General features: G+C 41.5%; 1 protein-coding gene across 6 annotated transcripts in view; it reads left to right on the forward strand.

Moving 5' to 3' along the window:
* The window catches only part of SHROOM2 (shroom family member 2), a 134,231-nt gene extending 115,162 nt beyond the window's left edge, over positions 1-19,069 (forward strand). For 3 of the 6 annotated variants that reach the window (XM_064143046.1, XM_064143048.1, XM_064143045.1), the window contains exons 3-8: positions 1,558-1,615; positions 2,555-3,313; positions 6,863-7,414; positions 8,892-9,072; positions 13,807-14,079; positions 18,159-19,069. In XM_064143046.1, the coding sequence (XP_063999116.1) occupies positions 1,558-1,615; positions 2,555-3,313; positions 6,863-7,414; positions 8,892-9,072; positions 13,807-14,079; positions 18,159-18,425 (2,090 nt within the window). In that variant the 3' untranslated portion in view covers positions 18,426-19,069. Of the gene's footprint in view, positions 1-1,537; positions 1,616-2,554; positions 3,314-6,862; positions 7,415-8,891; positions 9,073-13,806; positions 14,080-18,158 lie in introns of all 6 variants that reach the window. The other 3 variants (XM_064143043.1, XM_064143047.1, XM_064143044.1) reach the window with 2 other exon arrangements.
* The last annotated feature ends 6,416 nt before the right edge of the window (positions 19,070-25,485 follow it).

Below are 25,485 nucleotides of genomic sequence, written 5' to 3' on the forward strand. Positions count from 1 at the left end.
GGCACTGCAAAATGTTTGGCTGTGTGGAAGATATATGAAGGCATATGTGTAATCTCTGAATTTTATCTCATGTTTGCAACTGTAGTATCTCTAAATTTCTCTGTGCTGTGATTCTTTCTTTTCTTCTATTCCATTTTTGAAGGTGACAGAACTGCTAAAGCTTTCATTGCTTCTGAGCCAGGCTAGTATTAAACAGATTTGATTACATGCTTTGGATATGTAAATGTGTGTGATACTCTGTCCTGTTTGCTTCAACCAGCACTTCTACTCCTGATGTGCATGTGAAATTCTGTGTGTACTTTGCAGAATGCCTGAGGTAATGCATGTCATTTGTCTTCACAATGTTTCGTGCCATGCCCTTGATTCTTCTGTGCACCTAAGTGCAGATGTTACACTCTCTTGTGTTATGGCTTATGTACGTGAAGATGAGTAAAGAGGTCTGAAAAATAGTTTGGCACAGGTTAATGAGGAGAAAATTTTGCTGCACATGGGTTATCTAGACAATGAAAAACGCTGCTGTAACCACAGTATTTTGTGTTTAAGTCTTGCAGTCTTCACTTGGCAAATATTTCCATCAGAATCAGTGGAACTATTTGCAGGCCCAGCACTGCTTAGATTGAGCTTACTTGAGAAAACCAGCAAGTCTAGAGATGCCACAAAACCCAATCTTGCTTAGTGTTGGTCATTCTGGCTTTATGCCGTTTTACTCAACAAAACAGTCCTTCATCTAGTGTTAGGAGTCAATAAATGCTGCCCTGTAAAACAGAATTGCCTCTGCATTTGTCAGATTAATTTCTCTGAACCAATTGCTCTTAGTTAAGAGCAATATGACGAGAGATGAGTTTAAACAATTCTCAGCATCTCATTTCATATTAAAATTGAAAATCTGTCTGCTAAAATTGGTCTTTAAATTTTAATACATAGTCTCTCTGTCTTTTGATGTAACTGTTTGAGATGTAAATTGGGAAAAAGGCATCTCTTCGATGTACAATACTATTTTATTGTGTGAAGTACAACTGTACATCAGACAGTTTGAAAATGCCCAGATTTCTTGCTTTACGATTGGTTTTTTTCCCCATAAATGTCAAAACATCACAGACCAAAGAACTAAAAGCAATTGGATTGCACAGGTTTGAAAGTAGAACCCACATCTAATCAATTGTCCTCCCATGATACCTCATTTTTAAAGATCTGTCTTAACTAAAATAGAAGTGCAGTGTGTAATCACACTTAACTTTGTTCTCTTGTTCTGCGTACTTCTAGCTCAGGTTTTGTTTTCTTACACACTGATGCTACCCACCTATAGACTTGCTCTCAAAACTGGTATAGTAATGCTAGTAACTTGTTTACACTGAAAACTCAGGTTAGCCTTACTTCACAGGTCAGCAGGGAAAGATGCTTCTTTCACAGGCCTCTCGGCAGAAGGTTTGGCCACTGCATGTCTACAGAATTACTATTTGTAAATACAGAGACCACTGCTGTAGATAGCATAAATGGTATTAGCAGCTTTCTGAAGCCTTTAACCTCTGTGTTACAGCTTCTTTTCTAAGCACACAGTGTCTCTTCAACCTCCTTTAAGTGGAGAGCAAACCTGTCTCTTCTCAGGGCTCCAGAGGTACTGTTTTTTTTCCCCCCTCTCGCTACCTTCTGTTTCTTACCCAATTTGTCTTTATCTGGTTAGCACAAATGAACTACAAGTCTTGTAGCCACGTGCAAGCCTGGAGCTGCAAACCCATGTTTCCTGGCTAGAGAAATGGAAAGCATAAAATTGGAATAAACCCCAAAATGTTTCTGTCTAAGATAAGGCCTTTTTTGCCATTGTTTGTCATTTGTGCTGACAGGGCAAAAGAGGTTCAAGTCTAAAATAAGCCTGGCTGGAAAATACCATCCCATCTAAGATTTCTTTACTGCCTTTTTTTTCCAGGAGATAGTCATTTTCCCTTTCCCAGTTTTGTTATCTTTGGCAAACATTTTTATTTGCTCTCATTTAATTTTTTCACTAGTTATTGGAAAATTCAAACTCAGATTCATAATTAGGAGTTAATGGTATTCAGTTCACATGTACAGTGACACCAAAGTATTGACTTTGCACGTGAGGAAGAAACTTGTTTTCTCCATGTTGCTACTGACTCTGAGGCAAGAGGAAAATTAAGTTAAATATTAAGGTTCCTCTTCTTGAAGGAGTTTTATCTCCTACCAGCATTTGCACCATTGGCTTTGCCATGTACATCAGTACAGGAGGTGTGCTGTGCGTTTAACTAGGCCATGCACATTGCAGTGCCTCGGGATACATGGAGATTGTGTCGCATTCTGTGGCACTCCATACTCCTAATTTAGCTTGACATTATGCTTTAACTAGTCACATTAAATTAGCTGCTCCATGTGTGGCCATACATGAGAGGATGTTTTTCTGCCATACAGTTACCACAGATTGGAGAAGTTGGTGTAAAATACTGGATGTGATCTCAGTGTTCATGCATCCCAGGTCAGTGCACTGACCTCACGCTGAAGGAAATAAATCAGCAGCATGCTAACAATGTGTTCCTCTCTCTAGGAAAGCTGACACAGGAGCCCTAAGGGAAAACCCACAGGAGAAGAGGGATCAGCTGGACCTGAATTTAGACCACAAGTGGAAGGCATCTGTCAGACCTCCGCATGTGCGAGAGCCTACGGTTGTGCCGCATGAGAGTCGGGGGAGGTCTGGGACGTTGCCTAGTGATTACCGATACTCTCAGGAGAACGAGAACAAGAGCAGCAGAGATTGCAGTCTGCCTCATCTCCCTTGCTTAGAGCCACAGAACTTGAATGAGAGCCACTCCTGTACGTCCCGTGGCAAAGGAGAGGAAAACCACAGGATCGAGCCAGTACTGCTTAACAAGAAGCGTGGACCTGCTCCTCAGAGGCCACCACCACCTAAAAGAGATAAATACAGACGATCAGATAATTCCGTGCCGTTGCTTGGCACCTCTTCTGAATCTCTGCTAGCAGTCCCCAGCAGGCCCTTTCTGTCTTCATCCCCCAGCTCCACGGAAATATTTGCTAGTCACTCGTCTCTGTGTCAGAGTCCTGCAGCTTTCAATGGAAAGCTGAAGAGTGCTAATCCACAGCAGCTTCAGCAAGTGTCACCCACAGAGAATGTTTGTCAGCACTTAGAAGAAAAGACACACCTTAGATCTGATTCTGTATTGTCTTCCAAACATCGGTATCTTCCAAAACCTGGCATGGAGACATCAAGGTCACCTTCTCCTCAGTTTGCACCACAGAAGCTCACTGACAAGCCTCCCGTATCTGTACAGGATGAGAATCCAGCCAGGTACTAGATGTAAATTCTTGACTGTTTTGTTCACACTTTTTGCCCAGTTAGACCTTATTAATGGTTTGTTGTTCATTTTCTTTACAAAACCCACCTCTTTCTGCTTCATTCATCATGAGCCATCCCAGCATGTCCTAAAGAGACCAAAGGTTTGTGTGAAGTTCTCACTGATATCATTGAAGTCTTTCAGCTGACCTGTGGTTTCTTTTAGTTTGCTGAAGCTGTTCAGGTGTTACAGCTGGTAACAGAAAATTAAAGGGATGGGGCTTTCTACTGTAATTCTGGGTGAAATGAGATTTCCCATGATCATTTCCCATTTCCCCCATCCAGGTCTGTGTGTGAATGTGAATTGGTAAGGGACAAAGCAGATATGGGAAGGGAAGCTGTATCTTCTGTGAGAACATCTGTTTAAAAAAAACCCACACAGTAAGGTACACTGCCAAATCATGATCATTTTAGTGTTGCACTTAAGGTAGTCTTTGGAGAGATCCACAGCAGTGTTTGTGTTGAAATGGACTGAAGATTCAGCAGGAGAATGTCAGTCCTTTCCCATGCTAAACTCAAACTGACTGAAATTGATTGATTGCTGTGTCTGTCACGTGCTGCTAACATTATAAAAAGGTTATTCTCTCACAAGATAACAAACTCTTCCAGGAAGCTCAGGAATCTTGGTTTTCATAAATCCTTCAGCACTATAATTCATGGTTTAAGAATGAAAACAAAACCTCCAAGCTGAATAAATGCAGAGGTTGCTTTTCTGAACAGAAGTATTTGGAATACTTTACTGTAATGTAAATGGATGAATAGACTCAATAGTATCACTTTCCAATGTGCCTTATGACACAGAAAACACGAAGCACTTTCTTCTCTAAACATGCTTTGATGTTATCCCTGTTGCAATGAGAGGGGGAAAAAAGACTCTTCATCCCATAGTAATTTTAACATGAAGTAATAATATAGTTTACTATGAAAAGTGCAACATGTCAGATGAACCCTAGCATCTGTGTGCAAAGATTAGTGACAACATGACTTCCTTAATGTATTGCTTTATGAATAGATATTAAGGATGCATAGAAAGCTAGTTCTATTTGTCCTTCCTTTTTGCTGAGCTTTAACGTTGAAGTGTGCCCCTAGTTGTGCCTAATTATCTGCCTGCACCTGAATGGTAGTACAGGTATACTGTATTATCTTACCCTGCAAATCTTTTGTTAACATCTAAAATGCTTAAGCCCAGAGAGCTCTTGTTTGTACACAATGTATTGTCCTCATTTCATAACCACATAGTAAAACAGGTATTGCAAGAAAGGACCATATGTGGGTGCATAGACCATACCTCTGAACCTTCTCTATGGTATTTATTTAATACAACTGAAATATGTCAAGTAGATTTATCTTAATATGCAGTTAATTAGGTTTAGCTTGCTTACTTCTTTTGGCTCCTTGCACATGAGCTTTTGGACATACCAGTTGGCATGCCTTGGGCAGCTAATGTTTGTGAATGTCACTATGTAGCTGTCCATTCTTCTTTAAGAAAGGTTATCTAACTGATCAACAGGAGACTGAGTATGCAGCATTCAGGTAGAACAGTGTAGCATGGGGAATATGCATACTGCTCAGAACCCAGCTATTTCCAAAGACCAACTGTTTAGCAGTAGTAAAGATAAACATAGTGCATCATCAGATTACCTGTAAGCATATACCTAGCCTGAGTGACTTTGTGCTCGTAGTAAAGCTTCATAGTAGCCACAAGCAGAGTTGCTGCAAATAAAAATTTCCTGCTACAGTCCTAGAAATGGGAAACCCTCAGAAATCAGGAGGTCAGTGATTTCTGGATCACTGAATTTCTGAAGAACCTGCCTTAAGTATCCAGACAATCTTTCCTTAGGCTGAAAGGAATGTACTCAGGCTCAAAACAGATGCTGAATTTTTTAGATGAAGAATTGCAGTCAGCTCAGTTCTTCCAATTGTCCCACACACACATATGGACAGAGTCCTTCATTTTGCTGAAACTCAGAAATGTATTGCTACTCACAGTCTGGTGAAGTCCAACAGATGTGGGCTTTACTTAAAAATGAAAGGGTCAGGGAAATGGCAGACCTCTGACCCAGCTCTCTGCAGCCAGAGGAGCCTATATGTGCAGGCAGGTAGCTAGGGCTAAGCAACAGACAGGAACAAGCTCTTTAAAAGGAGAATCACCTTGAATGAAAACACTCAAACTGAAGGGGAGGAGAGGAGACCTTTCTGCATGGGCCAGAGAACCTACCCCAAAAGTTGGATCAGTATTCCAGAGCACATCTGCAGAGCACTTGAGGCAAGTCAATACCTACTGGGAGGCTGAATATCCATTCAGAAGCAAATATGCTGTTTAAATATAAGATACAACTTCTGGAAAATGTGAAGTCAAAGAGGTTTTGCTGTTCTTTACAAAGGAAAAGTGCAGTGCAATAATGTGTAAGCTTATTTTTAAGGAAAGTGACACACCCACACTTGGAGGAAAAGAGCTGTATTGTGTCTTGCTGACTTTGAAAGGCAGCAAACTACCCAGCCAGAGGAAACTGAATATTTTAGCTAGTAGGCAATGTTGCTTTACTTACTGTAGAGCTTCCAAACCCACATAATGGCAATAACTTTTAACTTTCTGCAAACTCTAAACCACTGAACTAGACTTCAGTTTCTTATATGGTTTGCATACAGTGCAAATGCTTCAGTAATGTTATTTAACATGTTATTGCCCAATTTAAAGACCTAAGTTAGCCTCCTCTTTAGTTTGCTTTACTGAATGTCTGAGGTGGCCCTTTGTGCTTTTGCAGTACTTGATTTTTGCTCTAAGCATCCCTTAGCGACTCTTAAAAGGAGTATCCAGAATTGTGTGTTGTCTTCTCAATAGCTGTTTTTTCCTTTTTTAAGTAGAAAACTAGGAGACTATTAAGCATTTGGGTTTACAAATAGAGATTATTATTTTTTTAAATAATAGCTAAGGATTTCCAGAGTTTACATGTGTGATTATTTGTCATTTCTGTAGCTCAGTGCAGACCAAGCCTGCAGGATCCTTCCGCGTGGTCTGTTGTCTTTTCCCTTGGAGGAGCTGGGAACTGGTTTAAGGGCATTGCAGGCTCCCCAGGCAGACAAGCTGCCTGTCAAGTCAAAAGCTGAGGCCACCATTAGATATGTGTAAGGCAGTAAGGTTGGGCTCAAGGCATGCTTTCTTTCATCAGTGTGTCAACAAAAGGGTTAAAAGGCAGTTCAGCATCACTGTTGCAAGTCTGGGGCCTGGCTGCTGAGATTGAACCCTCACGTTCATGGAAATAAACAGGAGTCCTATACCATGAGTGTTGTGCAAGGCCTGAAAATAAGCTGACACTATTTAAAATGTGTGGACAGAAAAGAAATCTTGAAGGTTTAGAGGCTAAGATACAGTCCAGGAGGTATTCCATGACCTAGATTTCTTACTTACCTTTTTTCCTATTTGATCTTTCCTGTTAATTTGCAGATAAGGATTGAGATCTGAGGTTCTTTCATGCCTAAAGATGAATTTTCCTTGTTTTCCAGAATTGAAAAGGTTATTGACAACAATACCACAGTGAAAATGGTTCCCATCAAGATAGTTCATTCTGAGAGCAGCGCAGAAAAGGAGAGTCGGCAAAGTCTTGTCAGTACCATGGAGCCTCCTGCTTTACCCAGTGGTTTGGAAAAGGACCAAATTAAAACACTCAGCACTTCTGAGCAGTCCTATTCACGATTCTGTGCTTACACCAGGCAAGGTGTAGAGCCAGAGCCAGAAGCCAGAACCAAACCAGCTGACCCTCAACCAGCTGAAGAACCTGGAAGCAACTTGAAGGACAGCAGTGCTGCGACCCCAGCAGTCAGCTATGTAAAGGCCAAAGAGAAGACCTTGGAAGACTGGAAGTCAGAGGAACTAGCCAGAGAGATTGTGGGAAGAGATAAATCTCTAGCAGACATACTAGATCCTAACGTGAAAATAAAAACAACAATGGATCTAATGGTTGGTATATTTCCTAAAGATGAACACCTCCTAGAAGAAGCTCAGCAGCGCAGGAAGCTTCTGCCAAAAGTCCCTTCTCCAAAAATTTCGGAGGAGAAGTAAGTGTTACTTTCTGTAGGCCAGTAGTTCCTTGTAACCTGCTGTCCAAACTCTGTCACTTTTCCCAGAGGGCTGGAGGGGAGAGTCTCCCTGCTGCTGAGGTTTGGGACTCTTCTAAGACTTTCCCATTAGAACAGTAGTCAAGCATAATACTGTAACAGGACCATTACTGACAGAAAAATAACAGTGTAGAACTTAAGAAGAAATCAACTTCTCCCATTTCATAGTGATTAGATATTTTACAAAGATCATCCAGTGTAGTATCTGAGTAGAGAAGGATCAAAACTTTAGCCTTTTTAAGTGATGAACATTTGTGAGCATGAAGAATTTCCTGGACCTGAATGAGAACAAAGTGGGAAAAAAAAAAGCTTTGAATCTTATTATATTTCATACATGTTGATGTTCTTTGGGTCTTCTGTTTCCTTGGTGTGAGTTAATCCAATTAAGTTGTAGCCTTCTGGAGAATTTTGCATGCAATTTTAGAATCAAAAAGACAAATACATTGTAGTAGTCCATATTTGGCAGTTTGAAAGGATACTCTCTAAGACACTACGGTCTTGCACTGCAAAATGCAGCTTCACATTTTGTTTCCAGATGAAGTATCTTAGGTCCATTTCAGTCATTGTAATCACAGAATCAACCAGGTTGGAAGAGACCTCCAAGATTATCCAGTCCAACCTATCCCCCAGCCCTATCCAGTCAACCAGACCATGGCACTAAGTGCCTCAGCCAGGGTTTTCTTCAACACCTCCAGGGACGGTGACTCCACCACCTCCCTGGGCAGCCCATTCCAATGCCAATCACTCTCTCTGGCAACAACTTCCTCCTGACATCCAGCCTAGACTTCCCCTGGCACAACTTGAGACTGTGTCCTCTTGTTCTGTTGCTGCTTGTCTGGGAGAAGAGACCAACCACCACCTGGCTACAATGTCCCTTCAGGTAGTTGTAGACAGCAATGAGGACCCCCTTAGTCTCCTCTTCTCCAGGCTAAGCAACCCCAGCTCCCTCAGCCTCTCCTCATAGAGTTTGTGTTCCAGGCCCCTCACCAGCCTTGTTGCCCTTCTCTGGACATGTTCCAGCACCTCAACAATCTCTCTTGAATTGAGGGGCCCAGAACTGGACACAGGACTCAAGGTGTGGCCTGACCAGTGCTGAGTACAGGGGAAGAATAACCTCCCTCATCTTACTGGCCACACTGTTCCTGATCCAGGCCAGGATGCCATTGGCTCTCTTGGCCACCTGGGCACACTGCAAGGTCTTCTACACTACTTCAGTTTTAGCTTTTGGTGGATGTATTCTGAGTTCATACAAAACTTCATCACCATCACTCTTTATTTATCCTGGTTACAAAGCTGATGGCTTTCTGTTGAACTGCTTGCTTGCTTGCTTGCTTGGTGGAAGAATCTAAAAGATTGTCCTTTGTATTCAGTGGCTGGAGTGTCAGGGCAGCTAATAGCAGTTTTGACTTTTTACCAGGAAAGAGGAGCAGAGCATGCCGTCTGCCATCTCCCTGACAACCAATTCTACTTACTACAGCACATCTGCACCCAAGGCAGAGCTGCTTATTAAAATGAAGGACATGCAGGAGCAGCAACAACAGCAGCAGAGCGAGGATGATTCTGAAGATGAGCTGGATCATGACTTGTCGGAAAAGAAGGTAAAAGACGTTTGCTAAGAGTGTACTGGGAGCCTCTAAGTTGCATGCATTTAATTAACTGTAAATTTGTTAGGTAAACACCTCTAAATAAAAGCCCTGGAAGATCTACAAGATCACTTGGAAAAACAGCATGGATTTGGAGTGAGTTTTGAGGGGAGGCAAGAGGGCAGTGTATGTTGAGTGTCCAGCTGTGCATTTAGGAGCTTCATATTAGGTGCTTTTTCGGCTTGGTGAGTGTTTCGGAAGGTCCCGGAAGGAGAAGTTTTGGGGAGGTTATTTTCAGATACTGTTCTCCATTTTAAACTTCTAATGTATTTCTTGAGCTGCTGTTAGAAAGAAGCAGTAGTGCTTATGTACACCACTGTAGCTGATGGAGGTTTTATTTGCTCCATGTTTTTTAAATTTGGGTCCAAAGTTTAGCCTGGTCATAGAATCATAGAATCAAGCAGGTTGGAAGAGACCTCCAAGATCATCCAGTCCAACCTAGCACCCAGCCCTAGCCAGTCAACTAGACCATGGCACTAAGTGCCTCATCCAGGCTTTTCTTGAACACCTCCAGGGATGGTGACTCCACCACCTCCCTGGGCAGCCCATTCCAGGAGGGAACACACATCCCCTTTTCACTCCCTTTTTTTTCCCCTTCCACTTTTTTTTCCCCCACTTGTTGTTTTCTTGAGCAACAAATCTACCTCTCAAATTAATAACAGTGTTGGGAAATAGCTAATCATCTTGGTGGATTCAGGAGAAAATATGCATCACAAGGGAGTCAGTCTCCTCTGCTCTTGTTCAGCCCCATCCTTTGGTGGTTTATTTTTTATCTGTGGTCAACACAGTTGCCTTGGTATTAAAATGAGGACATTTCTGTGGTTTAGGAAAGTGTTGTCCTACGTTAAAATCATTGCACTCATCTCATTAGTAATTTGGCACAATAATATCATAGTTCCCAGTACAGATAAGTTGGAGGAAATGGTCTGTTTGATCAGTTAAACATATGTAGTATAACTCCCTTTACCTAAGCTACTAATGCAGTGGTGTGCAAATCTTTACTGCTGAAGTCAACCTTTTGCTTAACAATTTACTCCCAGGGTGAATTTGGTAATGCAATCCCAAAGAAATGTCCTTTCATTAAATATCAGGAACATATTTAGTCGCTGAAAATGAAATCTTCTCACTTATGGTTTGGTACAGGAGTGAATGGCAGTGCTTTTAATGGGGGATGTAGTATTTTTGCTGTTACCACTCTTTTTTTTTGTCTCCCTCCCTCCCTGTGCCCCCACTCTATTGCTCAGTTCAATATGGTGTGCACTGCTGCAGACATAGTGTGGTTTCAGCAGAAGAGCTGCTCTTGCCCTTGAACCAGCCAGCCACTGAATCCAACAGCTGTACTACTTAGACAAATGAAGGATTTCACTGCGTTGTGAATAATTTGGTTTGATCTGCTGCCGAGTGCGATGGGCATGTTCATTACTTTTGCTAGAATTGGTTTCCTTTTGGTTAATTATGGAGTGTATGCATGGGGGTGTGTTAAAACAAAACCTTAGTTGTTTGACTAACAGACTACATACTGAAAGTTTATAAGCAAAAGTGTTGCCATCTGTTAATGGCAAAATTATGTTCACCCTATACATACACTTCCCTATACACCCCCCCAACCCAGCTCCAGTGTATACCACTAACCATGTGAGATAGAAAGTGTTCCAAGAAGATCTTCTCCCAAAGATTCCCTATCTTATCCTTTGAATATACACGTTGTGGTAGCTACACACATACTGCTGCTTACTTCTCTCCCTGCTCCTCCACGTGCAGTAGGATGAGAGTGCTCAGTTCAGTGGGCTTTCATCTTGGATCTTGTCAAAAGCATACAAAGCTCATGGTAAGTGGGTCAAGGCATCTTTATAAAACAGCCAGACTAGATAATAGCACATTTTATGACTTCAGTTATCTTAGAGGAGGCATATGCCTAGAACCTCTTCCTTAATCCCTAGAAATCTGCCAATTCTGTTATGAGATATAATTGCAGCCCACTGTGGAATAATTGTCCTCTCTGTCATTCTCTGCCTGGCAAACTGGAAATGCATGGGGCTTTTTTTCCCCCTTTGAAATACATGTAGAAATTTCGTGGTGGTGTTAATTATTTTGTTGGATTTTTTTTTCAACTGAGATAGCTTTCTATTCTCAGCCAGTAGGAATTGAATGTGTGATTCTGTGTCACTGAGTTTAATGTAGGTTTACAACAACTAGAGAATACAAAACAGATGTTGAAGATGCTATAAGAATGATTTCTGTAGTAAGCAAAATCCATGTGTGGCTGAGTAGTTGTCCCCTGTGCCGTTAGGAAGGTTTCTCCTGGAGACTGTAACAATAACCAAAGAATACCAATTTTCTTCTGCTTTTAGGCCTGAACTTCATGTGAAATGGGGTGGTGAGCTGAGAGCAGTGCAATTTATGGAAAGTGTGCCAAGCAGTGAACCCACCTGAGCAGTAGGCTGCTGAGCTTCTATCTGTGTTGCTAGTTAGATCAAGAATTACAGAAAGAAGTCAAGGTTTTATTGTTTCCTTGTTTACTAGTACAGAATTTACAGCTATAAATTAGTCATCCATCAGTTTGGAAAGTTAATGGGAGCTCTTCTGGCTAGCAGATACTGATACAGGTTTTCTGATGGTTAGCAAAAGGCTGTAGTGAGCTCACAATTGCTGCTTCCAAAGGCTGCTTCATCTAGATAAGAAGCAATCAGTGTTCATAATCTAATTCTTAATAAATATGAGTCTTAAAGAGAGGCCAATGCATAAAGCCCTTTCACCTGTAAAAGCAGTCCTTGAGAAATTGCTGTTTGTGGCTGCTTGAAGACATCTAAATAGGATGTTTCTGGGGACATGGCTTTTTAAATATTTGTTTCTAAGGAAAGAAATTTTGACAAAGCTGATCTGGATTGTCAGACCAGCTTGGTAAAGGTGGAGCACACATATGTTTGGTTTTGCTTTTTCATTAGAGAAAGATGCAGCATAGCTGCAGAGGTGAAATACTTTTAACATTCAGCACAGCAGTACTCTGTTGGATTTCAGATGGTAAAACATCAGTGTTTTGCATGTGCATGTCATCTGAGGGAAATGAGAGCGTGGCACTGTGACCTAGATAATCCAAATCAAACTGCATTTGCATTTAGAGAAGGGGGGGAAAAACCAAATCCTGCAGATTAATCAGTCAGTAAAGCAGGCATCTGTAGAACTGCTTTGCTACCTTAATCTTTTGGGCATCCAGACCAACAGATAACCCAAATCCAGATGAACCTGGCCTGAGTATATTAAATCAAATAAGGAGAAAACCAGCCCAGATGATCCATGGGTTAAATTTCTGCTTTCAAAAAGGCTGTTAGATTTTCAGGGTGTAGTTGCCTTTTTTTAAGATGGCAGACTTGTGTTTTGGCTTGGGTTTTATTTTGTTCCCAAAATAAACCAGCAGTGACTGTTCAGTGGTGTCTGAGAACAGTAGCTGCTGGCAGTATGGCTCTCAGTAATCATGAAGGCTTGTAATCAAACTAGCATTCAGGAAGGGTTCCTAAAGAATGCCCTAGGTAATTAAAGGGGAAAAAAGGCACTGTGAAATCATGTAATTGCCATTTGGAAATTGCACTGAGTGTGTGTTTAGAGAACACGTTGGAAATTTTTCATACCTGAAATTAGATGAATACAAATCAGGCATCTGCATGTAAATGGATAAGCTGGTTTTAGGGTGTGATTGATCTCGTGTTAGAAGAGAAGACTATCTGAACTGACTTCCACCCCCTGTGCACAAGTAAAAGCTAATGCAAGGAATAAGATGTCTTACCCGAATGCAGGGAGGTAGCTGTGCAGCACATACAGACACAGGTCGTTGAGGGAGAAGACCTGGGTTCTTTATCTGGCTCTGCTGATGATGCACCTGATAGGCTTTTTTCTAAGTCAAAGGATGTGTGTCTGAATGTTTGTACTAAAGAAACCCTGAAAAAGTGCAGCTGGAGTGGTATATGCACTTTGGCGTAGCACAGTGACAGTCAAAATGCTCGTTTGATCCTTTGACAGCCAGTTTGCACAGCTTCACACAGGGCTGCTTTACACGCCACAGAAGTAGCTTTGCTTCCCTGTTCTGTGCCACAGGGATTATGCTTTCCCCATGGAAACATTGTAAGGCACTGTTAATGCTAAGATTTTCTGAGAGTGGAAAGACTGCTATTGGAGGGATGCTAATGTTATGCAGAAAGGAAGCAAAAGCTAGGCTAGTGCCCTAGTTTTAACTGCATCATGTGTGGAAACTACAGGATTGTTTTCCTGGTACTGTTTATCTTTCTAAGCATAGCTCTTCAGATAGGTATTATGGGCCTGGTATTTAGAGAAAAGGATGTGCTGCTTTTATGCTGTTCCATAGCAGGCTTTGAAGCTGTTCAAAGAGGAAGCAGGAATGCTTGTTGGGAGGGGTGGGGAGGGGTGGGGTGGTGGAAGTTACTAATCTTTTGCCACGAAGGTAAATTACTTGAGTACAGGTCTCAAGCTGGACATTGAAGCCCTACATCCTGAACCTCTGAATCTAATGGTGTAGACCTTAGACTTGTACTTACACCTGTATTTATTTGTAATGCACTCATTGTCAAAGCCACATGTCAGTTTCTGTTGTTAAAATGCTCTATTTCTGACGTGACTTTGAGAAGTGGGGAAAATGCAGTAGTACTAATAAATTCTTATCCCTTTTATCTCCCACAGCAAGAGCTAATTGACAGCATTAGTAGGAAGCTGCAGGTGCTGAGGGAAGCACGGGAGACACTTCTGGAAGACATCCAAGCCAACAATATATTGGGGGAAGAGGTAGAGGCCATTGTGAAAGAAGTCTGCAAACCAAATGAATTTGACAAATTCAAGATGTTTATTGGTGACCTTGACAAAGTGGTCAATCTCCTGCTGTCACTGTCAGGTCGTCTGGCCCGGGTGGAAAATGCTCTTAATAACCTGGATGAAAACACCTCTCCAGAAGAACGGGTGAGAAAGGCCAATGATAATATCACTGCATTTAATAGACCTGGGGTGTGGAGGTTTTCACTTGGTTTTGTTGCTCTGAACTGTGGAGATTCAGACAAAGGATAGTGAAGGGATAAATCTCTTCAAGCCATTTTCTATAGGTTTCTTAAAATGTTTCTCTTTGCCTTCCTTCCACTTGGAATGCTAGAACTAAAAGTAGCTTGGTGAGGAAAAGGTGGTGTTTTGGGGTGCAACACACTGGGAAACTTCTTAGCAAAAGCTGAAAGAAATGGGGGAACTACTGATGAGAGCATATAAAGGAGGCAAATAAAAATATGCTAACAATTCAGTGTGGAAAAAGGAGATATCGTACAGAAATCTTACAGTCTCCAAAGATCTTGATAAAAATCTATAGGGTTGTTATGAAGAAAATGTTTCTTATCTACTACAGCTTCTTCCACAATGCCTAGCAAGGAGCAAGTGCAAGAAACGACAGGGCAAGCCTTATAAAAAAGGAGAGGGTAGGCAGGAGGAAGGCATTGCAGAAACAACTTTTTCAATAGAAAACATGTTTTACCCAAGCAGAATTGCCCAGTAGTGATGTGGAGGAATCTCAGCAGATGGGAGCATTTCAGGAATGTTCAAGGCACTCTTCCCTGTTGGATCCCATGTGTGCTGGCAGCATTTTGTTTAGTTCCAAGCACCGCCAGGCCTTAGCTGGGAAAGATACTGAGTGATGCAGACGAGTGCCAAAAGAGAGATGTAGATGCACAAAGCTTAATGGATAAAATAAATGGGGAGAGTGGGACACGAGTGTCAGGTGAGCTAAGCACCTAGAGTTCAGTGAAGGTGAAGTGAGATTTTTAGCTTGTAGCTGTGGGCTGAAATGCCAGCAGTACACCTAAGTATCATAACAGCTTTGTCTTTCTCCACGGGCTGTGGATTTGTGTTGTGTTTCTTCAGCTCACTCTGTCGTTTCACCAGTAAGAATGAATAAGCCCCAGGACTAGTCTGAAGATGTGTTTTTGCTCTTTGGCTCTAGATGGTGCCAAACATAGCTTAATGGCTATCCAGACCCATCTCTGAGGTGAAGGAAGGGTATTTGACAGCCTGTTTGAAGACAGATCAAAGCTTCTGAAACAAAGATCTTTAATCCTTCTTTAGAATCCTTTTTTTTCTAAATATGGTTGCAGTTGCCTAATGAGCTCAAAGATGAGGAAGGAGCTCCAGGTGATGTGAGCATATAGCAAACACAGAGCTGTGATAAAAATAGCCTGTTGGCTAGGTGTGGTAAAGGAAGGGGGTGAGTAGAGATATTTTGTAGGTCACATGATGATATTTGGTGTACTACTAGTGTACCAAATAAACAAAACTGGGGAGATTACTTCCATCCCTAGGGATCATATCCTTAATGATCACCTTTCCAATTATTTTAAGTTGCTATTGTCTAATAAAGGTAAGTCTAACAGTTTTCCACTTTCTAGGAACCATCAGCAGCGTGGCAGACTTTCTACAAAGTCTGTCAGCAGGCATATAAGTAGTACTGAATTAGTATTCTATGAGATGCTCTTTTGGCACAAGGAGCAGTATCAGGTATTTCAACTTCAGCTTCTAAATGGGGCTTCATCTGCAATAGCTACCATCCTCCTTCCTTTCATGCAGTGAGACTTGTGTCTTCATATTAGTTTCCTTACTGTTCAAAGACAGAGTTCAAAGCCATTTAGTCTAAAATGCTAAATCCTAAGTCCACAGGTGTGACTAGGTAGCTAGACCGACTAGATCTATTATTGCAAGACTAGAAAGAAGTACCAGGGATAGTAGATTAGGAACTGGATGCTGGGTACTCGGCTACATGGAGGGAGTTCCTTTCCATGTGGTGGTGGTTTACAACAGCAAACAGTTTGTGAGAAAGACTCTCAATAGATTGAAAGCCAAAGATTGTTCCATCAGAGCAGCTTCAAATGGCCTGTGTTTGGCTGGGGTTTGCTAACTGCAAAAAAACCCCAACCTTCTCTGCACTCTGACTTTGGTTGATTGAATAGTTTCAGATGAAACCATCTGGCATCATTTATGCCTTTAGGCCTGGAGACCCACTTATCTATTGCTCAAAAAAACTCTTCAAATATGGTGTCTTGAGCCTGCTGCTATATATTTCACTTTGCCCTTCAAAACAGGCTTCCTGGTGTCTGTCGTATCTGACAGAGGTAAAAGTAAATTCTAGGGTGTCTCATTTGCCTTTGTTCCTTTTTGCATTCCACTTCTCTTAAGTATACTGAGGTGTCATACAGAGTCGATGACAAAAGCAGTTTACTTCCTTAAACTGTCAGGCTACTCATGTTAGTCTTAAAGTCATGCCATAGCTTAGTAAGAAGAAACTCTACAACTTAAATGTCAGAAATTGTTATGAAGGACAAAACATTTGATTGTTGTTGTGCCTGTTGGTAGCAATAGTGAGTAACCTGATAAACAGAGCTATTTCATCCCATGGTTAGGCATGGAAGTACAACTGACCTACCGGCTAGCTGATAATGCGCCCTCTTGTGGTCGTCAGATCCTAATGCTGCTACTACCGCTGCTCAGTGTTGTACACAAGCTGTAAGGCTGCCCCGCGGAGTGATCTGGCCGTGCTCCGAGTTTGGGCTTGTCTGCAGTTCCCCTCGTGAGTTTAGGAAAACAGTACTTCCATCTTTTGCAGCAGACAGTCCTGCTTCCAACTTGCAGTTGCATAAGCTCAGTTGAAGATTCAACTGTGAGTTTTCTAATAACATGTGATTTCTGTGGCTTATCTTCCATAGCTGTCTTGAATCCTGAGTTCATCTAGGCTGTGTATTTTAAGCACAAGTCTGGAAGTGTTTCACTCTCTGAGCTTCGTGTAGTCTATAGGAAAAGAAACAGCAGAGGATATGTGTGCAGCTCTGGCAAGTCTGTTAAGGCTTGCTGGTTTGTATCCCACTTTGTCTCATGCTTCCATCTTGAAGCAGTCTACAAAAAGACTCCTGTAAACCCCGTAGAATTGTTATAGCATGTGTGATTTAACATAAAGTCCAAATGGAGGGGAAAAAAAGAGAGAATAAGAGGACACATTTATTGTAACAGGCTGTGTTTCATTTGAAAACCTAAGTTCTCAAAGGGAATTCATCTCTGGAAGAAAGGTAAGAAATATGGAGTGGTACCTCTTGGGGCACTTTTTAATTAAGTTCAAAAGTCTGTACAGGAATTCTTGACATCTGAGTAGGCCAACCATGCTCTGTCATGGAAAAAGACAAGCACTGCTAAGCAGACATGGAATAGATTAAGAATGCTCGTGTTTCGTTCCATAGATTGCTGAAGAAGAGTAGCTGAGTGCTTCAGGTGTGCCTGTACTGTGTAGACAGCTGAAACTGGACGAGATGTACCTCACCCTTCATGCTTATTCAGATCTGTGACTGGGATAGAGCTCCTGTCCTCTTTCTTTGTGTGTTTATTCAACCTCCCTTTTTTTCCCTATTTTGTCTCTTGTGAGGGAGGTGGAAAGCTTACAGCCATTTTGGAAACAAGCACTTTTTTTCACCTTTTCTTCCCTCCCATTGTCTTACCTCAGCTCTTGCTCTTATTCATGCCATAAGACCACACGTCCTGATGTCTCACGGAGAAGCTGTGCAGATTGCAGCAGAACTGTGAAGTGTTGCAGTGTTCAGGAGCTCCCCTAATTAGTCTGTTTCTGGGTTCTCTAAGCACAGCTGTTTCACTGTGGAAGTTTGGTGTTGTCTGCTAAAGATGGAAGATGTTGCTGGGTGAAGTCTTACTTTGGAGAGCTTATTTCCCAAAGGGAACTGCATTTAAATATTTTGAACTATTAAATAGTAAAGTAGCCCTTGAAGGTCTTGCTCTCAAGGCCAATAGAAAATAATGCTGCATCTTTCATAAACTAACTACACTTTTTCCCTGTTGGTAAATGCATTTTTAGGATAAACATTAAGCAGCAAACTTACTTCACATCTCAAGTATTCAGGAAAGTCTTTGTCTTTGCAGATAAAACAGACTTGAGCCTTAAACACTGAATCTGTTGTTTCAGTGCAGTGAAGCCACAGAATTTGTAACTGTTTTTCTTTTCTTCTAAGCGGACATTGGTAGACAAGCAGAAGCTACTGACCCAGCAACACGAAGATGCAAAGGAGCTGAAGGAAAACCTGGATCGTCGAGAGCGCATCGTCTTTGACATCTTGGCAAACTACCTGAGTGAGGAGAACTTAGCAGACTACGAGCACTTTGTTAAAATGAAGTCAGCCCTCATCATTGAGCAACGAGAGCTTGAGGACAAGATCAAACTGGGGGAAGAGCAGCTGAAGTGTCTGACTGATAGCCTCCAACCTGAACGGCTCAAATAAGAGGAACGAGTTTGACCAAGGATGTGAAAAATGGGAAAGGAGGAAGGGATTGAGGGAGCTTCCAAGTGTACAAATTATTATCTTCTCTTATGTGAGAGTCTGGTAGAGAAACAAGTGCACAAGGGAAAAATAGCTCTCACAGCAGCAATAATGCTCTCTTTCCTTTTTATTTGGGATGACTTATTTAATTTTTTTAGAACACATTTTTATTCCTGGACTCTACAGCTTTTTCTCATTGCTTAACTTAGAGAAACAGAAAAGGATGAACTCTTAACCTTTCTGCTTAGTAAGTCTGTCGCAGTTGTGCATGCAAACAACGTTTTTTAGATTAGGTCATGTACTTTTTGTTTAATGTTGAGATGTTGTACAGTCTGCTGGGAAACCCAACAGCAATTTATTAATGCACACAAATTTAGAAGCTCTAAATTGAGTGGCTTTTTTTTTTTAAGACACATTAAATAGGGGAAGCGTGCATCTTATAGCTAATATATTCAGATTGCTGAAATGTAGTGTCACTCTGATCCTGTGGCATCAGACCCTTTTTTATCATATTGTATATAGGGTGGCACTTTCCCCTTCCAGGAAATAAGATCAGTCTCAGATAGACACTTCTTAAACCATCTTGCAAGTCACCTAATGGCTACCTTGCTGAAGAATCTTTTTGAGTTGGCTACCTTGCTGAAGAATCTTTTTGAGTTTGTTTTTTGCAAGACACATTTGTACACTCTCTTACTGCAATGAAAGTGATTTTTCTTTACCAAGTCATACTTGATTTGAGAAACAGGCTAGAAGTGCTAGGCTGATTTTGTTCAAAACATTTCTCATCTAAATTATTTAGAAGGCTCTTTCGCTCTTTCTTGTGCTTTTTATGCATGTTTTTATTCTTCTTCCCCCAGACTTGCTACACTTGATGAAAATAAATTTAGGCTAAGGACACTGCTTCCAGTTTTCTTCTGATTGCTTAACATTGTGATGGTGTTGTACAGACAGTTAAGTTTCACTGAAGTTGACTTACATAATGATGTTTGTCCTGTGTGCTTTCTCAGACTACCAAATGCAATATAAACACTTGTGCTGTGTAAATACTATGCTTACTAGAAGCAAGTCTGCTTTGTAACTGTGGACATAAATGGGTCTTGTCTATGTGTTTCCACTGCACAATGATAGATGAGAGGATATTAGTTCACAGTATTGGACTGCTGGTTGTGTTCTCTTAATACTGCCATGGACTTTATAACAGATGATTTCCAGTAGCTCTAAAAAGAGGTGCTAACTCCTGTCTTAGTGCAGTAATAAGTTGACTTGCTGACTTGATCACATGCCTACAGAGAGATTCTGTAGTGTCTAAATGTCAAGTTCTGTGTTAAGATGAAGTTTTGCAGGCAAAGGGAAGTCCTGGGCAAACAGGTTGCCCAGCAAGAAGCCATTTTCGAGGCTGATGTGAATGTCAGTCTGTAGCTAAGCAGGTTGAAAATACAAGTAGTTAGGTGTTGAGGGAGAGAGAAAATAATTCTTCCCTCCACCCCTTCAGCGGCACCATTCACAAAAGGTGTTCACTCCTTCCTGCCAAAATCCTCTCTTCTGCAGGTAAAGAACTGGAGGGGTACAAGTTCCTTGCAAGTTGGAGAACTGGGGAGCAAAGCTGTTCTGGAACCAGTTCCTTTACAGACAGGTGGAAATGTTAACAGGACTGTTGACCCCCTTAGAGTGCACTGTTTGTGTATCTGGACCAAATCTTTAATGAAATGGTGTCATCGTGTCTCAGTTGAGGTCAAATGGAGCCACCGTTGTCCAAGACCTTACTTTCTTCCTCCTTGTTCAGAAATGTAGTTGTCTGGCATCTCACAGTTATATGCTGCTATGTTCCTAGGACAATTGATCCCTTTGTCCTTAAACTTATCCCTTCACCATAACCCCCCCCTCCCAAATTATACGACTCCCAAATAAATTATGCTTGTCTTCTAGCTTGGAGAAAAGTGTGCATTGTTTTATCTGTGGCATTTAAAAGACTTTACATATTGTGGTTACTCTGAAAAGCCTATGTGAAATGTGAATAATGATGATAAATAATATAATTGCAATGTGTTTGTATACAGTACTTTGATTTAGATCTCACTGATAAACAGTAGCAATATTGTGAATGCAATATATATATATAGAGATAGATATTATCCTTTTCACAGAGCAGTTGTGTAGACACCGTTCTCTCTTCTCCTTTTTTTAAAGCTGTTGAAACTCTCTTGCCCCAGGAGCCTGAAGATGGTGGCCTCCCAATGTCTTATGTAAATCTGTAAATAGCTGTACTGTTGCTCTTTGAAAAAATCTGGTGCTAATGTTTTGCCTTTGGCATCCTGGGGATGGCTGTTTCTTCACCCGGTGTTGTTCACAATGCTGTATCTCTTTGGATAGTGGAAGACTTCCACTGTGTTTCTCCAGTTGTTTGGATCCTTCAGCCCAGAGTGAAAATGTACAGTTTTCCTGCCTGACACGTAACACTTACCTACTGACAAGTGGTATTGCTTGACTTGGAGAAAATAAACTGTATATTTCAATATAGAGTTAGTGTTTGTGTGCAGCTTTAGCTGTCAAAACTGATTTGCTGTGCAGTGTTAGCTATCTTGTGGTGCCCAGCAGCAGCACCTATAGCTTTTAAAGATCAGGAGAGTTTTCTCGTGGTCTGAAGCAGCTTGCTGTCTTTTCACAGGTTATTTAACATGTTGCCTAATGATCATTCTCAGCTTCCAGTGTATGTAGTGGAAATGTGTGCACGTCTACACAGTGTTTTAAGTGTGTGAGTATGAGAGGATATGAAGGAACATGTGTTATGAGGATAAAATAAATCAGTCTTTCATGACATACAGAGTCATCAGAATTCTCCTTGAGCAACTGCACTGTTTTGGCTTCACCTGTGTTCAGACTGACAGCTCACGCAGAAATATCTGGAGTCAGTTTTTTGCAAGACTGCAAACAGAGATCACTGCAAAGGCTCCATCTCTAACAGGCTTCCTCAGAAGCTGTTTCATTTCAGTTTAACAGGGTTTCTCAGATTAACTGCAGAACCTTTTGCTTTATTGGGAAGCACTGTGAAGTGTGCGTGGATTTGTGGTGGAGGTGATCACAGGTGATGTTTTACAGCATGATTGATTTTCCTGGAAATGAATTGTCTGTGAAGGGAACGGAAAGTTAGGAAGGGGAGAAAAATGTTGGTATTTTTGGTATTTTCCAAATTCCTGTTTTTCACCCCTTTTTTTGTCTCCCTCTGCACATCAAACTCTTTGTGCCTGATTTCCTGGGCACTTGGTATATAACAGGATGGCAGCTGTAGGGGAATAACAGTTTGGTGCACTGTTTGAACTTGAGAAAACTGCTTGTTGTTAAACTGAAGTTAGGTTTCTATTTGAGATATTTGGGACCTTCAGATTTCATACAAGTCATCATTTCATGGTATTATTTGCTAATCAAGTTCTATTGATTGATTTTGATGTGCTGAATTTCCTCAGTTTTTACAGCTGCAGTAATCTGTTGGCAATCCAGTGGCTAGCAAAGCCTTAAGGTGGGTCCACTGTAGAACAATAACTCTGATTTTAATGGTGTTCCATCACTTACTGCTCTTGGATTTGCTCTAATTAAGGGCTTCTCAGTTGTAGGCTTTCTTTAGCATACAAGCTGTTTTTTCTACATGCTTGGTCAGAACCTGCCCACAGAGGAGATGTTATAAAACTTAATAATTACATCTTTAAAGTACTAGACTATTTGTTGTCATTGTCAGCAGTGGTAAATTGGTCATTGCTTCACTTACCACAGTTCCAGTCTGTGACTTAACTAATTATAGTAGTCCACAAACTGAAAGATAGGTTTACCCATATGGTTTAGCAGCACACCTCTGCAATCCTGGCTTTCATTCTCCCCAACTACTCTATTGATAATGTTCCTGTGAATAAAGCTATTCCAGTGGAGTAGGTTAACTTAGTTTAGTACATTTCAGGAAACAATCTGTATTTAGATAAATTCATGGAATTGTAGAATGTTTTGGGTTGGAAAGGACCTTAAGGATCATCTAGTTCCAACCCCCCTGCCATGGGCAGGGACAGACAACCTGTCTTTATTCTGGGCTTGGAACCTTCACAACTTCTCTGGGCAGCCTGTTCCAGTGCCTCTCCACCCTTACTGTGAGGACTTTTTTTTTCCCCCTATTCTCTACTTTAAAACCAGGTTCTTTCAGTCTGAAACTGTTATCCCTCATTCTGTCACTACAGGCCTTTGTAAATCTCTCTCTGGCTATCCTGTAGGCCCCCTTCAAATACTGGAAGGCTGCTATAAGGTCTCCCTGGGGCTTTCTCATCTCCAGGCTGAACAAGTCCAACTCTCTTTGTCTTCAATAGGAGATGTGCTCCAGCCTTCTCATTTTTGTGACCTGCTTCTGGACCCAGCCATAGAATCAACCATGTTGGAAGAGACCTCCAAGATCATCCAGCCCTATCCAGTCACCTAGTGGTGTCATTCAATAGCCTATGGATGGAGAGCATGTTCTGTAAACCAGGTATAGTTACAAGGCTTTTACCAAACCGTTCTAGTGATAAAGTCTAAAAGCCTGAGAAGAGTTAAAGTCCTGTTGATGATTGTTCCAAGCATTAAGTATCAGTATCTGTTTCATTTCCTCACTTTCAGCTCTTCATGAAGTGTCTGTTACTGAAAAAGTAGCCTTGTGTCTTTTCTAACAGCCTCAGAGAAGTATAAATACAATGAGCAACTGCAGACTAAACAATAAACCAGGGAAGATAAGATTATTTATCTTGGTATCTAAATAGAAGAGCATGAGTCTCGTGGATACCGTTCATAGCCACTCCCGAGAGTTACAGCTTCAGCAGCTTCCTCACCCAGGTATGGTTCCTCACCCAGGTATGGTTCCTCACCCAGGTATGGTTCCTCACCCAGGTATGGTTCCTCACCCAGGTATGGTTCCTCACCCAGGTATGGTTCCTCAAGAGATAAACAGGGAAATCGAGCTGTGATGAATGAAGTGGCCAGCACTGACCCGAAAGGGGTGGAGCAATCAAATTCTTTCTATTAATCGGGGTGATACAGATCTCAAGGAAGTGAAAACTTCATCAGTGCCCTGAAGGAAGTAAAACTAAACCAGCAGCAAAGTGCATCAGGGCTGTGGATTTCCTGCTTTTCTCTTTCTCCATACATGATAACAGCAAAGCCATACTGTCCCCATATACTAGGGCAGACTTTTTTAATTACTGTAAAGCAGAAAAAAATCAAACAGAAGAAAAACAAAATAGAACATCTTTGAAATTTATGGGTAGCAATTTGAAATTTCAGTGTCAGGTCTTGCTGTGTGAGGAAGAGACCATTGTTGTATTGTTTGGTATGTTCAGTAACACCCTTTCCCTGGCTCGGGAGACACTTGAATGGCTCTCTGGCACTGATGAGCCCTCAGCACTGAGAAAGGAAATCATCCATTCTCTGTAGTGAGTCTCAATCCCCTCAACAGCCCAGCTACCCAGGTGTGCTGAAATGCTTAAGTCACCCGGGTTGGGAGATGAGAGTGTTTTCCATCTTAACAGCACACTGCGTATTCACTGAGTGACTGCCAGCTCACTCTCTGGGGTTTTGCATCCATAATTGCCACCTATTGAGAGCTTGCTTTACCACTGGGCTTCTGGTGGAGGGCTGAGCCAGTTCCAATTCCTGCTCAAGCTCGGTCATCATCTGCTGCCAAGAAAGTACAATTTAGAAAGCCCGAGCTAAGCATGCTTAAATATTCAGACCCAGCAGCTGGGTATCGGTAGAGAGTGGAGGATCTTGGGTTTCTGTTTGTAGGACTACTTTACATAGCTTACGGCAGGCAGGCAGTGCATATTGGGGGGGCGGGGAAGGCAGTTTAGTGCGAAGAGTGACTAGAATCTGCCACAGTGCCCTACCTACCCTCTGGATGCAGGAGGTGACACCAGGCTCTGAATTAATGCTTCAAATGCTGGCTAATTGCAGTGTAAGTGCCCAAAGGCTGAGGGTGCAGCTACAGGTGTCTGTTTCTCCCGTGCTTCTCTAGTCTGAGGTGCCTGGCTGCAGACACTGATTGTAATATTGGTTTTTAAGTCCAGCTCTTCTGTATGGGTTGCTAGATCTGGATTACCGTTTAGGTACGTAGCTGTAGCCTGAACTAGAGCCTGATTGACATTGATTCTCTTTATAGGCAATCCCAGATAAGTTTACTGAAAGAACTTGGTTCAGATCAGATACTTCTCACTTCCTCACTTTCTCTTTCTCCAGGAAGACAAAGCTAATACAGGCATTGAAGATTCAAAAGTGGAATTAATTCATGCCTTAAATCAGGCATTACATTCGAAAAGCCCAGGTGTTGTGGTGCACAGTATTAATTACAGTTTGTCAAGTGCCTGCACATACTGAAGCCTTTTGATTTGAATAGGTAAGAGAAGTTTCTGGCATTTGAGCTGTATTTCAGTTACTCTTCTCCAAATCTTCTTCATGCTCATATCCATTTATAGTTCAAGAAGTAAAGAAAATAGCTTTTCCTCCTATTTGTACTGCAGTGGGGAAGAAAAGAACTAGGGGAATAATCTCTGTTGTGATACTGATTTCTTGAAGGTGGAGTTATTTAGGCCAGTGTTTTTATGTGATGGGCAGTTCCACCATACAAATAAGAGATGATTACAAAAGAGGCAGAGTGGTAATGGTCACCTCTTGCCACATATATAGCAAACAATGAGGAGGAAATCTGTGTAAAGCAAGATTGGTAGCGTGGGTGTGTTCAAATATTGCCATTTCAAATGGTGACATGCAAAGCAATTAATCAAGGAACAAGAGATGGAGTTCATGTGTAGAGGGTGATGACATACAGAGCAGAAAGCACTGGCTCTCAAAAACTGTCTGAGAACATGGGGGGAAAGTACTACCTTGGTATGCAGAAGTACTGAAAACTTTGTGTCTGACTCTAGTATCCATACTGAACACAAAGGTACTGAAAAACTGGAAAACATGAGTAAAGGTTCATCTAAATTATTAGAAAGTAGAGATAGTATAAAAAGTGAGA

Source organism: Pogoniulus pusillus, chromosome 5 (assembly GCF_015220805.1).
Source record: "Pogoniulus pusillus isolate bPogPus1 chromosome 5, bPogPus1.pri, whole genome shotgun sequence".
Classification (NCBI taxonomy): Eukaryota; Metazoa; Chordata; class Aves; order Piciformes; family Lybiidae; genus Pogoniulus; species Pogoniulus pusillus.